At 52.2% G+C, this 14,562-nt stretch overlaps 1 protein-coding gene across 2 annotated transcripts in view; it reads right to left on the reverse strand.

The window, feature by feature from the left end:
- Window positions 1-2,016: 2,016 nt before the first annotated feature.
- The window catches only part of ARHGAP8 (Rho GTPase activating protein 8), a 95,238-nt gene continuing 82,692 nt past the window's right edge, over window positions 2,017-14,562 (reverse strand). For both annotated transcript variants that reach the window (XM_033233650.1, XM_033233651.1), the window contains 3 exons: window positions 14,284-14,412; window positions 4,339-4,442; window positions 2,017-2,527 (listed from right to left, as the gene is read on the reverse strand). In XM_033233650.1, coding sequence (XP_033089541.1) covers window positions 2,207-2,527; window positions 4,339-4,442; window positions 14,284-14,412 — 554 coding nt within the window. In that variant the 3' untranslated portion in view covers window positions 2,017-2,206. The remainder of the gene's footprint in view (window positions 2,528-4,338; window positions 4,443-14,283; window positions 14,413-14,562) is intronic.

Consider the following 14,562-nt stretch of genomic DNA (forward strand, 5'->3'; position numbering starts at 1 on the left):
GCATTTCTATACAATGTCTGTAATCTGTAGATAACAGAACCAGTTAGGTCAGGGGTCGATCTTGAACTACCAGGCCCAGGGTGTGGCTACAGGTTGTCTGCCTGTGGATTTCATTTCTGCCTCTTAGTTTTTACTTCTTCTTTCTTTGGAGGCAGACATTGGGCATAAGACAATATGAGGGGTGGTCTCCTCCCTTAAGGTGATCCACCCACCTGGGCCTCCCAAAGTGCTGGGATTATAGGCATGAGTCATCAAGCCCGGCCCAGTCGAACGCTTTCTTCTGAGGCAAGGATTGAGGCTGCTGCAGAACACAGGGATTTGCCATCAGTAACATACTGTGTGACTCAGGTTCTGAGCTTGGGCAGAGAAGAGGGGTGTCATTTGGGGACTCTATCCCCAGCTGGGATGGCATGAGCCTTACCGGGGGTGTGACAGCCACTCTGCAACCCTCCCTATCCCTGTCCCCATGCCCGTGACCCTGCACCATCCATGTTCTGAAGGCAGGGCCAGCTCAGCCCCCACCAGCACGGAGCTGCCACTGAGCCTTCCTCTCCCAGAAGGAAAATGGATTCAGCCAGTGGCTCCCACCAGCCTGGTACCCTCATGACTCAGCCCCATCTCCTCTGCCCAGCAGCAGCTTCAAGAAACTAATAGGATCCATGCCCTTGGTAAAGGAATGGCTGGGCCTCAGGGGCATGCTGCTGCCACCTGAACATCAGACAATCGGAGTCGGAGGCTGGTTGGAAGAAAGCAGAACCCTCTCTGGCTTGCAGGCCCAGCTTGCCCTGGAGTGCGAGGTGCCCGCCGTGCACTGATGGGCGTTGGGGGGGGGGGCAGGCGTCGCTCAGCAGCCACACAGGCCCCTCCCTTAAAGGACAGCAAGCACTAGCAGGGTAGAAAACACAGTGGCAGACAAGGGGCTGGAGAATAACAGGAAGATGCAACTGAAAAGGGGGGAGGCCAGCGAGGAGACCTCACCCTCCAAGTTCAAAGCAGAGCCCTGGACGTGGATTTGGCCTGGGGCTGCCAGTGATTCCCCCAAGCATCCGAACGGGTACCGGGAGTCCCAGCGCAACTAGGTCAACAACCCATGCAGGCACGGAGGGGCTGCCACGGTGGCTCTGCAGAGGGGACTTTTGTGTCGTTTGCTCCCCAGAACCTCCCCTGCTTCTCCCTGCAGCAAGAGCTGGGGAGACGGCAGCGTGGGACGTGAGGGTAATCCCCTGCAGACGGCTGTCACTCCTCCTCCACTGCCAGGTCTCGGTGGGGCTTCATCCCGGCCCCGGGGGGGGGGGGGGGCACAGGACTCAGGCCTAAGCCAATCAGAGCCTTCCCTGGCTGCAGTGATGGGTCCAAGGTGAGCATGTGACCTAAACTTGTCCAATCAGACTGAATCTGGGGCTTTTTTGTGGGGAACGTGACACTGAGATGATGTATCCTCTGCCATATTTGATGGACGCACAGGACCCATCTTGCCAGCCCGAGGAGTCAGCCTGCCCGAGACTGCAGAGTCCTGTCTCACCCCAGAGCCCTCAGGCAGCTTGGCTGCTTTATTCCCAATTCTTCACCCTCCCAGTATCCTCCTCCTCTGCGGGGCCCTCCCACAGTGACTCTGGCCTTGGCCACCAGGCTTGCTTTGGCCAATGGGATGTGAGCATACAGGACGCCAGTCAAAGCATGAAAACTGCAATAGCGCTTGTGTGCGCGCCTGGGCCTATGAGAATGTGCCCTGTTTAGCCGTTGGAAGGACTTGGGACACCTGCAGGAGGCGAGTCACCCTGGCTCACAGCCAGCTCAGCCAGGACATGTAAGCGATCCCCTCAAAAGACCAACAGACCTACCCAGCTGACCCACTGACTCATGGGCAATAATGACCAGCAGCTGCTTGCAGTGACTGGGCTTGGGCGGGGTGTTACAACAGGGTGGCGGCAGCAGCAGGGCAAGCCCCTAGCCACTCCATTCCCGTTTTCAGTTAAGCCGCATTGGGTTACAATTCAAAACATCCATCCTAACAAATGCATTACTCTATCCCGGTCCATAGCTCAGGAACCATGGAGAAGAGTCCAAGGATCAGACGCATGGAGTTTTCATTAGAAGGTTGTGGGTTCATCTAATGCCGGGTTATTTTTACAGACGGCAAGTTTACAAAAACACAAGTGCACACACAGGTGTGGGAGGTAGCTTGAAATACACAATGTTTGCAACACTAGAGACGTCTTCTAGCCGCCGTCATGGGACTCGGAGGTATGGTAGGCTTGGTGAGGCCAGTGGCTCGTGTCCGTGGCACAGTCTCCTGCAAAGGGGCTGCCCTGCTCCCCTGTTGCCACGGTGCCAGGCTGTGCTCCCCAGGTGCCTCTGGGGCGCTGAATATCTTTTCATAGTACTCGATCAGCAGCTCAGTGAACAGGTTCAGGGGCACAAGGGCACTCAGGGAGGAGGTCCCCTGGGATGGCCAGATCAAATTCAGCCCAAAGACACAGGCCAGGTTAGAGCTGTTCATTTTGTTGAAGATGCTCTCCTGGGACACCTGGAGGAAACCACAAATGAGAAAAGGAGAGTGAACACCAAGGGCCAGGGGGACCTAGAAACTCCCTCCTCAACTTTGGGAGGGGCAGCTGTAGAGAGAGAAGCACTGGACTGGGAGCCCGCAGCCAGTACGGGGACCCTGTACGGCCACCTGCCCACTCAGGGTCTCAGTTACCCATCTATGAAAGCAAGGCTGGGCCTCGACGTCCTGGAGGAGCCTTTGGCTCTGACCTTCTGTGACAGCCTCAACACCCCCCCATCTCCTCTTCCACTGCACCGTCTGGGGAGATGCACTCTTGTGGACGGGCTGTAGCACAGACGGTAGGAACTAGGTGACCTCTCTGGCCCTCTGCTCTACGGGCAGTGAACTGGGTATGATGGGGACCAGCCAGCACCTAGGAGCCACTGCGAGGGGTGGCAAGAGTACAAAGAGCTTGCCTCCCAGAAGGGCTCCCTATCTGTCTCGGCCAACACTTACAGCACCCCCAGGAGGGGGAGTCATTTCTCCAGCTTACAGATGAGGAACCGGGGGCCTGGAGGGTACAGGAGACTTGCCCAAGGTCTTGTGGCCAGCCAGTGGCTGGAAGCCATGTGGGTCAAGGTGAGGGCAGGGCCTGTTGTCTGCTCCTTGCCTCCCTACAAGCTTCAAACGGGGGGGAACCTCAGCGTCAGAAACGGGGGTCACGAGGCTGTGCCAGGGCAGAGATAGGGAGGGGTACGGCCAGGCGTCACGCTCACAGATCTGCCGAGAATGCCCAGACTTGCCCAAGCCCTGCCTCAGTGAGACAGCTGGAAGCCTATGAGGCTCTGCCTGCCTGCCAGTCCCCACAGCCCCTTGCAGGTGTGCACCAGCCAGGCCCACTGCAGGCCACCCCTCAGCAAGCCGAGACTGCAGAGTCCCGATGAGGGCCTTGGATGAGGTCTTTGGTGGCCAGGGAGTGGCATTCGAAGGGCATGACCCCCGAGTGCCAGTGGGGGGAGAACATGCACTACCATGCCCCAGCAGGTGCATTCACATCGGTGCCCGGGGAGGACGCAGCTACAGAGAAATCAGTCTCTCCTAATGAAGAAGTAGGCCAGGTGCAGTGGCGCTCACCTGTAATCTTAGCACTTTTAAGAGTCCAAGGCAGGTGGATCACCTGAGGTCAGGAGTTCAAGATCAGCCTGGCCAACGTGGAGAAATCTCTACTAAAAATACAAAACTTAGCCGGGCATGGTGGCACTCACCTCTAATCCCAACGAGTCGGGGGGCTGAGGCAGGAAATTGCTTGAACCCAGGAGGCGGAGCTTGCAGTGACAAATCCGGCCACTGAACTCCACCCTGGGCGACAGAGCAAGACTCTGTCTCAAAAGTGAAATTTTGAAAGAGGAGAGTAAATTTTAGTTTTGGGCTTCTGAGAAATTAAACGATAGGGAGAAAAAAATTGTTGCTGTAAAACCCAGAGGTGGCATTCTCCAACAGAATCTGGGATGTGATGCCTGCTCTGCCCAGGCCCTCCTCTCCCCTACAGTGGGGCAGTGCCTGCACCCTGCACAGTCTGAGGCAAAGGCCTGGGGAAATGGCATGGGGGCAGAGGACCCCAAGAACGAAGGCAATGGCCGAGGGACAGGAGGTATGGGAGTGGGCACGGGGTCCTCAGCAAAGTGGATGCCTGACAGGGCCTTGGATGAAGCCCTTGGTGGCCACGGGAGTGGTCAGACCCAAGCAGGGCATGACCCCAGACCTGGGGCAAGGAGGGGACTAGTCCATGCAGGCCTAGCATGGCAGGAGACGCCCCTGGGCCTCACCCCATTCCCCCCTTGCCCACTCACTGCGTGCAGGAAGCCCATGAGGTAATGGAGGACAATGTAGTTGTGCTCTGGAAGGCTCCGTACGATCTGGCGACAGCGAGTGACACGCAGGCTGCTCTCCACACCTGGAACGGCATGGGGCTCCCTCCTGAGCTCCAGAGGGGCCAGGGGGCAGTGCTGTGTCCCAGCCCAGGAGGAGAGCAGCAGTGTAGGGAAGAGGAGGGAGGAAAGCGAGCTCTGAGAGGTTAGGTGACTAGCCCAAGGTCACACAGCTTGCACGTGGGAGGCTGGGCTCCTCTTTCTCCTCTGGAGCAGGCCATGGGACCATCCCATGAAAGGCAACTTCCCTATCCCCAGAGCAAAGGGGCATCTTCATTGCTGAAGGTGGCATTCCCCCTAGTTTCCTGGCCCCCTGTCCATCGCATTTCCCACACCTCTCCACTCTTCATCACACCTGGCGTCTGCACACTCAGTGGACCAGGTCTCTGGGCCTTCATTTCCTTATGAAGTCACCCATGTCATGTACAACTTTTAGTAACTTACACTGGTGTGTTTTTCTCTTGTCAATCTGTCTCTTGTCAGTCCAAGCAACAGGGCCCCCACCAAGGAACCTAAGATGGGTAGAAGGGAAAGATTTTGACCCTCCCTGTGGTGTCTCTCTAGCCATGGGGATGAGGTACCCTTGGCTGGAATACCTCGCTCAGTCTGGGAGCTGCATAGAGAGCCAGGACCCCTGGTAGAGCTGGCCAAAGGTAAGAATTCTTACTCAAGGCTGGTCGTGGTGGCTCACACCTATAATTCTAGCACTTTGGGAGGCTGAGGTGGGTGAATCACCTGAGGTCAGGAGTTTGAGACCAGCCTGACCAACATGGAGAAACCTCGTCTCTACTACAAACACAAAATTAGCTGGGTGTGGTGGCGCATGCCTGTAATCCCAGCTACTCAGGAGGCTGAGGCAAGAGTGTCATTTGAACCCCGGAGGCAGAGGTTGCAGTGAGCCGAGACTGCACCACTGCACTCCAGCATGGGTAACAAGGGTAAAACTCCATCTCAAAAAAAAAAAAGGCCGGGCGCGGTGGCTCAAGCCTGTAATCCCAGCACTTTGGGAGGCCGAGACGGGCGGATCACGAGGTCAGGAGATCGAGACCATCCTGGCTAACACGGTGAAACCCCGTCTCTACTAAAAACTACAAAAAACTAGCCGGGTGAGGTGGCGGCGCCTGTAGTCCCAGCTACCCGGGAGGCTGAGGCAGGAGAATGGCGTGAACCCGGGAGGCGGAGCTTGTAGTGAGCTGAGATCCGGCCACAGCACTCCAGCCTGGGTGACAGAGCGAGACTCCGTCTCAAAAACAAAACAAAAACAAAAAAAAAATTGTTACTTAAGTCAGCCTCCCGGATTTCTGTCTGCAGCGCCCAATTGTGTGAGGGTGGTCAAAGTCTCTTTGTCTTCTTCCTTTCTGAATTTGGACCAGCAGAAAAACATTCAGAAGAATGGGTTCTTTGGCTTGTGACTTTTACGAATCTGATTTCGAGGAATCCTCAGTGATCTCAGCCTCCCAGGAAAAGTCACTGTTTGCCTTTGTCTCTGTCTCTTGGGTCATTTGTTGTGAGGAGGAGAATCATGGGATAAGATTCTCCTTTCGTCTTGTGTGCTGATAACTTGCCTTTATGGCCAGTTTGGCTTCCAAATGCCTGGAGGAACAGCCAACAGTCAGGATGCAGCCCCAAGAATTCATAGGCCGGGCACAGTGACTCACGTCTTTAATCCCAGCACTTTGGGAGGCCGAGACGGATGGATCACCTGAGATCAGTTCGAGACCAGCCTGGCCAACATGGTGAAACCTCTTCTCTACTAAAAATACAAAAATCAGCCGGGTGTGGTGGTGGGCGCCTGTAATCCCAGCTACTTGGGAGCCTGAGGCAGGAGAATCACTTGAACCTGGGAGGCAGAGTTTACAGTGAGTAGAGAATCTCGGCCACTGCACTCTGGTCTGCAACAGAGTGAGACTCCGTATCAAAAAAAGAACAAAAGGGAATTTGTATCTGGCCAGACAGAAATTTGAGTTGCACTCTGATATGTTGGAAGGTGTTGCCTCTAAACCTCATGTTGAATTGTAATCACCAATGTTGGAGGTGGGGACTGGTGAGGGGTGATGAAATCAAGGAGGCAGATTTCCCATAAATGGTTATCGCCACCTCTTGGTGCTGTTCTCATGATGGTGATTTCTCAAGAGATCTTGTTTAAGTGTGGGGCATGACCTCACCCCGTCTCGCTCCCACTTGCACTACGTGAGACGCCTGCTCCTCCTCCACCCTCTGCCAAGATTGAAAGCTTCCTGAGGCCTCCCTGAAGCCAAGCAGAGCCAACACCATGCTTTCTACAAAGCCTATAAAACCATGAGCCAATGAAACTTTTCTTTATAAATCACCCAGCCTTAGGTTTTTTTTTGTTGTTGTTGTTGAGACGGAGTCTCGCTCTGTCGCCCAGGCTGGAGTGCAGTGGCCAGATCTCAGCTCACTGCAAGCTCCGCCTCCCGGGTTTATGCCATTCTCCTGCCTCAGCCTCCCGAGTAGCTGGGACTACAGGCGCTCGCCACCTCGCCCGGCTAGTTTTCTTTTTTTTTAGTAAAGACGGGGTTTCACCGTGTTAGCCAGGATGGTCTCGGCCTCCCAAAGTGCTGGGATTACAGGCTTGAGCCACCGCCCCCGGCCAGGTATTTCTTTATAGCAACGCAGACTCGGTGACAGCTGACATCCTACCAGCTGCCACCAGCTCCCGGGTACTTGTCTTTTAGCTATGTGTGGGGTAACTCTGGATCTTGGGGTACCAATCATCACCACCTCTGGGGTGCTTGTCTTTTGGCTATCTGTGGGGTAACTTTGGATCTTGGGGTACCAGGCAGCACCAGCTCTGGGGCACTTGTCAAGTCTTTCTTTTGGCTATCTGTGGGGTAACTTTGGACCTTGGGGTACCAGGCAGCACCAGCTCTGGGGCACTTGTCTGTCTTTTGCCTATCTATCTGTAGGGTAACTTGGGATCCTGGGGAACTCCGAGAACATCTCTTGTATCCATGGCCACAAAAAGGCTTACTGGTTTCGGGTCACCTTGGATTAGGTACACCTTTGGTTAAAAACAAAAAAACAAGGTGAAAAGGACTATGTGCAAATAATCTGGGCAAAGAAAACACTCTTTAGGGCCTTCTCCTGAAATACTGATAACAACTTTCACCCTCAACAGGTAATCTTAACTTGTATGAAACTATGTATGCAAGTTCTAAGATTTGGTTTGTGGCCGGGCATAGTGGCTCACGCCTGTCATCCCAGCACTTTGGGAGGCTGAGGTGGGGAGAGCACTTGAGCCCAGGAGTTTGAAACCAGCCTGGGCAACATGCTGAGACCCTGTCTTTACAAAAAAATATTTAAAAATTAGCTGGGTGTGGTAGTGCATGCCTCAGCTACTTGAGAGGCTGAGGTGGGAGGACTGCTTGAGCCCAGAGGTCAAGGATGTAGTGAGCCAAGATCAAGCCACTGCACTCCAGCCTAAGTGACAGAAGGAGACCGTCTTAAAAAAATTTTTGTTTGCAGATATGCATGTTACGTATACATGAAAATTTTCTCCCTCTGATGGTATTAGCAAGTTAATTTATAAAACCCCTTAAAGGAGTTCTATTCAAATTGGCTTAGACAGACATGAGCATTTACATATTTCTAAAACACTCAGAAATACAGAAACTAAGCCAAATATTCTTTTCAAGTTCATGTGACTTGAGTAACTCTGAAAAGATTAGTCTGATATTGTTAGTTTATTAAAAACAGCTGTATAGGTTGGGCACGGTAGCTCACGCCCATAATCCCAGCACTTTGGGAGGTCAAGGAGGGCAGGTCACCCGAGGTCAGGAGCTCAAGACCAGCCTGGCCAACATGGTGAAACCCCGTCTCTACAAAAATACAAAAATTAGCCAGGCAAGACGGCCGGTGCCTATAATCCCAGCTATTCAGGAGGCTGAGGTGGGAGAATCGCTTGAGGTGGGAGGATTGCTTGAACTCGGGAGGCGGAGGTTGCAGTGAGCTGAGATGGCACCATTGCACGCTAGCCTGGGTGACAGAGCGACACTCCGTCTCAAAACAAAAACAAAAAAACCAGCTGCATCTTCTGAATTATTCATATTAAGTATAATCCAAGCATACATCTTTATGTAGCTGGGTTTACTAGTGAAGTAAGGTTAAAAATAGATAATAAGGGCGGGGTGCAGTGGCTCATGCCTATTATCCCAGCACTTTGGGAGGTCGAGGTGGGCAGATCATTTGAGGTCAGAGTTCGAGACCAGCCTGGACGACATGGTGAAACCCTGTCTCTACTAAAAATATAACAATTAGCTGGGTGTGGCGGCGCACACCTGTAATCCCCGCTACTCAGGAGGCTGAGGTAGATGGATTGCTTGAGCATGGGAGGCAGAGGTTGTAATGAGCTAAGATCAGGCCACTGCACTCCAGCCTTAATGAGCTGAGATCAGGCCACTGCACTCCAGCCTGGGCCACAAAGCAAGACTCCATCTTGAAAAAAAAAAAATGAGGGAAATTCCTTGAAATGATGACTAGCCTTATTCAGTGTTATGTATGGCATTCCAGTGAGTAAGGAAGGCCACTTCCTGGCAGGCCCAGGAAACTTAAAATATATTGATTGAGAACCTTGAGAAGAGAGAAATTCACTCAAATCTAAGGATACTACAGGCAAAGTCTGATGGCAAATTTTTTTTCTTTTTTCTTTTTTTTTTTGAGACAGAGTCTCGCTGTTGCCCAGGCTAGAGTGCAATGGCGAGATCTCGGCTCACTGCAACCTCCGCCTCCCAGGTTTCAAGCGATTCTCCTGCCTCAGCCTCCTGAATAGCTGGGATTATAGGTGTGTACCACCACGCTTGGCTAATTTTGTATTTTTAGTAGAGATGGGATTTCTCCATGTTGGTCAGGCTGGTCTCGAACTCCCGACCTCAGGTGATCCACCCACCTCGGTCTCCCAAAGTGCTGGGATTACAGGAGTGAGCCACCACACCTGACCCTGATGGCAAGTTTTTGGCTTGGCCTTCTAGCCTGAAGAGGCTTTTAAAAAGTGAATCTGAGATGCCTTATTACAAGTTCTAACAAGGTAGACTTAAAAAGAGCCTACCTACATCAATTCTCATTCTTGCTGCCCTTATGTAAATAATCAGGCCAAATCTAGTGAGACCAGACTTATTTTGTAATTGAGAATCAAAAGAGAAGCACTGTATGGAGAAATGATGCTCCAGTGGAAAACTACAGTGCACGCTTGTGGGTTCTCAGTTCCTCTCATTTCCTCCAATATCTCGCTACAATGCTCCAAGCTAACATTTCCAGTTTTGCTCCTACCCCCTCAGTTGGCATGAAAAACACCTAAAACCTGCCATTTCCCCAAAGCCCGAAAGCTGATGCTGGAAGACTTGATACAAACTTCAAAGAAATCATCACAGCAGATGATGTACAGATAATCCTTGTGCCTCCTGCTGTACAGGCCGCTCAGAAAGTTCACCGGAACACCCAGTGCCATCACTAAAGACATCTAAATGGCACACTATGAAATTCACTGGCCGGCTGCTGCCACTCTCACTCTACCATGAAAAGATACTTCAAGCCAACATCTAGGAATCTTCTCAACTAAATTTTCTCTTGACTGAAAAAATAGAGTTTAGGCCAGACACGGTGGCTCACGCCTGTAATCCCAGCAGTTCGGGAGGCCGAGGCAGGCGGATCACGAAGTCGGAAGCTTGAGACCATCCTGGCTAACATGGTGAAACCCTCTCTCTCCTAAAGATACAAAAATTTAGCTGGGCGTGGTGCCACACACCTGTAGTTCCAGCTACTTGGGAGGCTGAGGCAGGAGAATTGGTTGAACCTGGGAGGTGGAGGTTGCAGTGAGCCAAGATCGTGCCACTTAACTGCAGCCTGAGTGACAGAGAGAGACTCCACCTCAAAAACAAAACAAAAAACAACAAAAAACCCCGGACTTTATGGTTTGTTTAAACCATTGAACTTCACGTTTGTTGACATAGAAAGGCCCCTTATTAACAGGTTGACTTAGTAGTCACTCTACTCCCACCTCCACCACTACCTTCTGAAATGAGACACAACTGTTTACCTGGAGTGACCTGGTCACAGCACTGACAGAAGGATTCATGCAACATGAGACAATCTACCAACTACATTTCTGGACTGTAAAACTTCCTGGGGAAACTTTCAGATGGGGGAATGCTGGGGTCCAGAACATCACCATTCCAAATATGGCGGCTGGTCAGGTTGAACATGTTATTGAGCTAAAGGAATCTGAGAAAGGCAGGTGCGGGAAGGGATCTCTGACTCCCCCTACTTCTCTGTAACAGGTCATAAAACCTTCTCGTGGGAGGGGCCCTCCCTATACCCAGAGGAAAGGAACACCCTTAGCTCTAAGAGGGCAGAATGACAAAAGGAATTGAAGCTCCTCTGTTCCTCACATTTCCCATGACTTTCCACTCTTCATCAAACCTAGTATCAAAACATTCAGGCTGAACTGTGACTTCATTGTCCTTCCTTCCTTCCTTCCTTCCTTTCCTTTCCTTCTTTTTTTTTTTTTTTTTTTTTTGACAAAGTCTCACTCTGTCACCCAGGCTGGAGTGCAGTGGTGCAATCTTGGCTCACTACAACCTCTGCCTCCTGGGTTCAAGCAATTCTCATACCTCAGCCTCCTGAGTAGCTGGAATTACAGGCGTCCACCACCACACCCAGCTAATTTTGTATTTTTAGTAGAGACGGGGTTTCACCACATTGGCAGGCTGGTCTCAAACTCCTGACCTCAGGTGATCCGCCCACCTCGGCTTCCCAAAGTGCTGGGTTTACAGGCGTGAGCCACTGTGCCCGGCCCATTTTATTTCTTTTCTTGCTTGCTTGATCACTCCCTCCTTCCTTCTTTTTTGGGGACATGGTCTTGCTCTCTTGTCCAGGCTGGAGTACAGTGGTATGATCATGGCTCACTGCAGCCTCAAACTCCCAGGCTCAAGTGATCTCCCCTCAGCCTCCTGAGCAGCTCGGACTACAGGCATATGTTAACAAGCCCAGACAATTTTTAAAATATTTTGTAGAGATGGAGTCTCACTATGTTGCCCAGGCTGATCTCAAACTCTTGGACTCAAGTGATCTTTCTGCCTTGGCCTCCCAAAGTGCTGGGATTACAGGCATGAGCGACCATGCCCAGCCTGGGTCTTCATTTTCTTCATTTTCATAAAGGTTCCTGTGTCAGGTGGAGGTTGCAGTGAGCCGAGATCACGCCACGGGACTCCAGCCTGGGTGACAGAGCAAGACACCATCTCAAAAATAAATAAATATTTTTAAAAAGACTCCCGTGTCATGTAAAACTTGTATTAAATAAACTGGTGTGCTTTTCTCATGTGGAATCTGTCTTTTGTCAGAATAACAAGTTACAGTGTCCCCACCAATGAACCTAAGACGGGTAGCAGGAAAGGATTTTTTCCCTCCCAACAGAGGGTGGCTTAATAGGACTATGCTCTCTGGGATTGTTAATTGGTGCCTATCCAGAAGAGGACAAATGTCTGGAATCTTTAGGACCGGAGGCCGTGGTACAAGCCAGAGCTGGGTCCTCCCCTCCCTAGGGACTGGGAGGCAGAAGGTAGCACCTTGAATGTTTTCATTTCAAAGAGATGGCTCTCAGGTCCTTGAGATAGCTCGGGGTGGTGGATGATTTTCATCTCAAAGGACAGAGAAAGGATTCATAATTGCAAGCTTTTTTTTTTTTTTTTGAGACGGAGTCTCGTTCTGTTGCCTAGGCTGCAGTGCAGTGGCACGATCTTGGCTCACTACAACCTCTGCCTCCCAGGTTCAAGTGATTCTCTTCCCTCAGCCTCCCGAGTAGCTGGGATTACAGGCATACACCACCACGCTCGGCTAATTTTTGTATTTTAGCAGAGACAGGGTTTCGCCATGTTGACCAGGTTGTTCTTGAACTCCTGACCTCAAGTGATCCACCCAACTCAGCCTTTCAAAGTGCTGGGATTACAGGCATGAGCCACCGTGCCCGGCCCACAACTGCAAGCTTTCTAAAGGAACTGCTGCTCAAAGAGGGGTTCCAGGGCCTATCTCCCTGTCACCAGGTTTTGGCTGGAACAAACGATAAGTTCTCCTGGTAGCATTGAGTTTTCTCAAGCAGGAACCTACAGAGGCTGGAGTCATCATTCCTCTGCAGGGGCTAATGAAATCAGGAAGCTTCTGGAAGTTTCTCTCTAGGACAGAGCCTGGCACATTCAGGTGATGGAGCATTGTCCATCTTGCCTGCCCTGGGCCCGGCTGGTGGGAGGATGCTGAATGGAGTGCCTCCTTCTCTGTCTCCACCAGATAGCTACCTCCACACACATGATCAAATTTGTCTCCATGAGGCTCAGCCTGGCTCTGAACTCTCCCAGGCTTCCCATCCACTAGCCAAAGTCAGTCAGCCCTCAGCATCTTTCATAGTCTTCCAGGCTGTAGGAGAGACCTTCCCCATCTCAGACAGGGCCTGGCATCTGGCGGGCACTTAGGAGCACTGCTGAGTAAATGGGTGTACACTTGCCTTTGACGGGAGTTTGGCGTCCAGTGACCTTGGAGGGGTGCCTTGTGATTGAAATCAATCTCCAGCCCCCTGCCCTCCCCAGAGGTCAGGCTGGTCTCCCGTGTCTCAAAGCCTGCACCCTCTAACTGTGTAAAGGACCTTTCTGGAGTGGCCACCCCCTATCCTGAGTCACCATAAACCATCAGGGTCCCCAATAAGTAACAGATAATTCCTGTCCCTTGGGAAATTCCAGGGTTCAGAAGTCACCCCCAGGGGCCAGGACAAAGGCCAGGCTGCCCTTTGGGTAAAGGTGATTCTTGGATACCTGAATACCCAGTGGGGTAGACATTTTTTTTTTTTTTTGAGACGGAGTTTCGCTCTTGTTGCCCAGGCTGGAGTGCAATGGTGCGATCTCGGCTCACCGCAACCTCTGCCTCCCAGGTTCAAGCAATTCTCCTGCCTCAGCCTCCCAAGTAGCTGGGATTACAGACATGCACCACCACGCCCAGCTAATTTTGTATTTTTAGTAGAGACGGGGTTTCTCCACGTTGAGGCTGGTCTCGAACTCCTGACCTCAGGTGATCCGCCCGCCTCAGCCTCCCAAAGTACTGGGATAACAGGCGTGAGCCCCGGCACCTGGTCAGAAACACTGATTTTAAGATTCAAGATTTGTCTTTAGAATTAACACCAAAACCAGGCTTCCCCCTTTGACTGATAGTGCTCCAAGAAGAAAGGTGGGGGCCGGAGGTAGTCCCATTTGAAAAGATGGTGTTTGATGACTGAGATGAAGGCCTGAGTGGTTTTATGGTGCTTTGGAGGCATCACTTTCCTTAGCATTTGCCAGTATTTTGAGATGCTGTTATGGAGTTGTTACGAGTCATCTGTGCTCAGCCACACTGAGCACGTGACCGATCACAAAGCATCTGTAGGATCAAACCCTATAGCTGCTCAGTCCCTATCACATATGCCTGGCACCCTACAGTGACTGGGGGAGAAACGCCGAGAGCCCCTTTCTAGGTGAGAGAGCTGAGGGTTTGGGGGCTGGGAGGTGGTATAGGCAGGACTTTGACCAGGATGATGAGCCCCAAATCTAGGAAGCCCCCCATCACCCTGCCTCCCGACCCAGCTGCGCCTGAGAGACCGGCCTGGACAGCCCTGACCGACCGCACCTGCTCTGCCTTTAGGACAGTGTGGCCTGGCTGTCCATGGTGGGGCAGCCCCAGTGACCCCCTCTTTTGCCCTGCAGTGCCAGGTGGCAACAGGATGAGGGTGGGTACACGCCACCTTGGCCACTCCAGAGCCTGACCCCGGGCCAGTAGCTGGGGGACAGCATCTGAGGACCAAGCCTCCCCCAACTCCTACCCGGGGCAGCTACGCACAGGTGATCCCAAGAATCTGCTCGTAGGCCTGGAAGGTCAGAAGCGGCTGCGGCAGCTCTCGCAGGAAGGTCTTCAGGATCACCGCAGGGATGTGAATGTCCCCGTAGTTGTCAAAGTTCACGGGCTTCCCTGCACACAGAACGTGGCACTGCTGAGGTCTGCACCCTGGCCTGGGTACTGCGAGCTCTGAGACAGGGTGTGAGATGTCCGGATGGGAAGTGCCTCATGCTGGAGCCACGTGTCCTGGGGATGATGCTGTCCTCACTTAGAAATGGGGTG

The sequence above is a fragment of the Trachypithecus francoisi genome, unplaced genomic scaffold (assembly GCF_009764315.1).
Source record: "Trachypithecus francoisi isolate TF-2019V2 unplaced genomic scaffold, Tfra_2.0 Lachesis_group14, whole genome shotgun sequence".
Classification (NCBI taxonomy): domain Eukaryota; kingdom Metazoa; phylum Chordata; class Mammalia; order Primates; family Cercopithecidae; genus Trachypithecus; species Trachypithecus francoisi.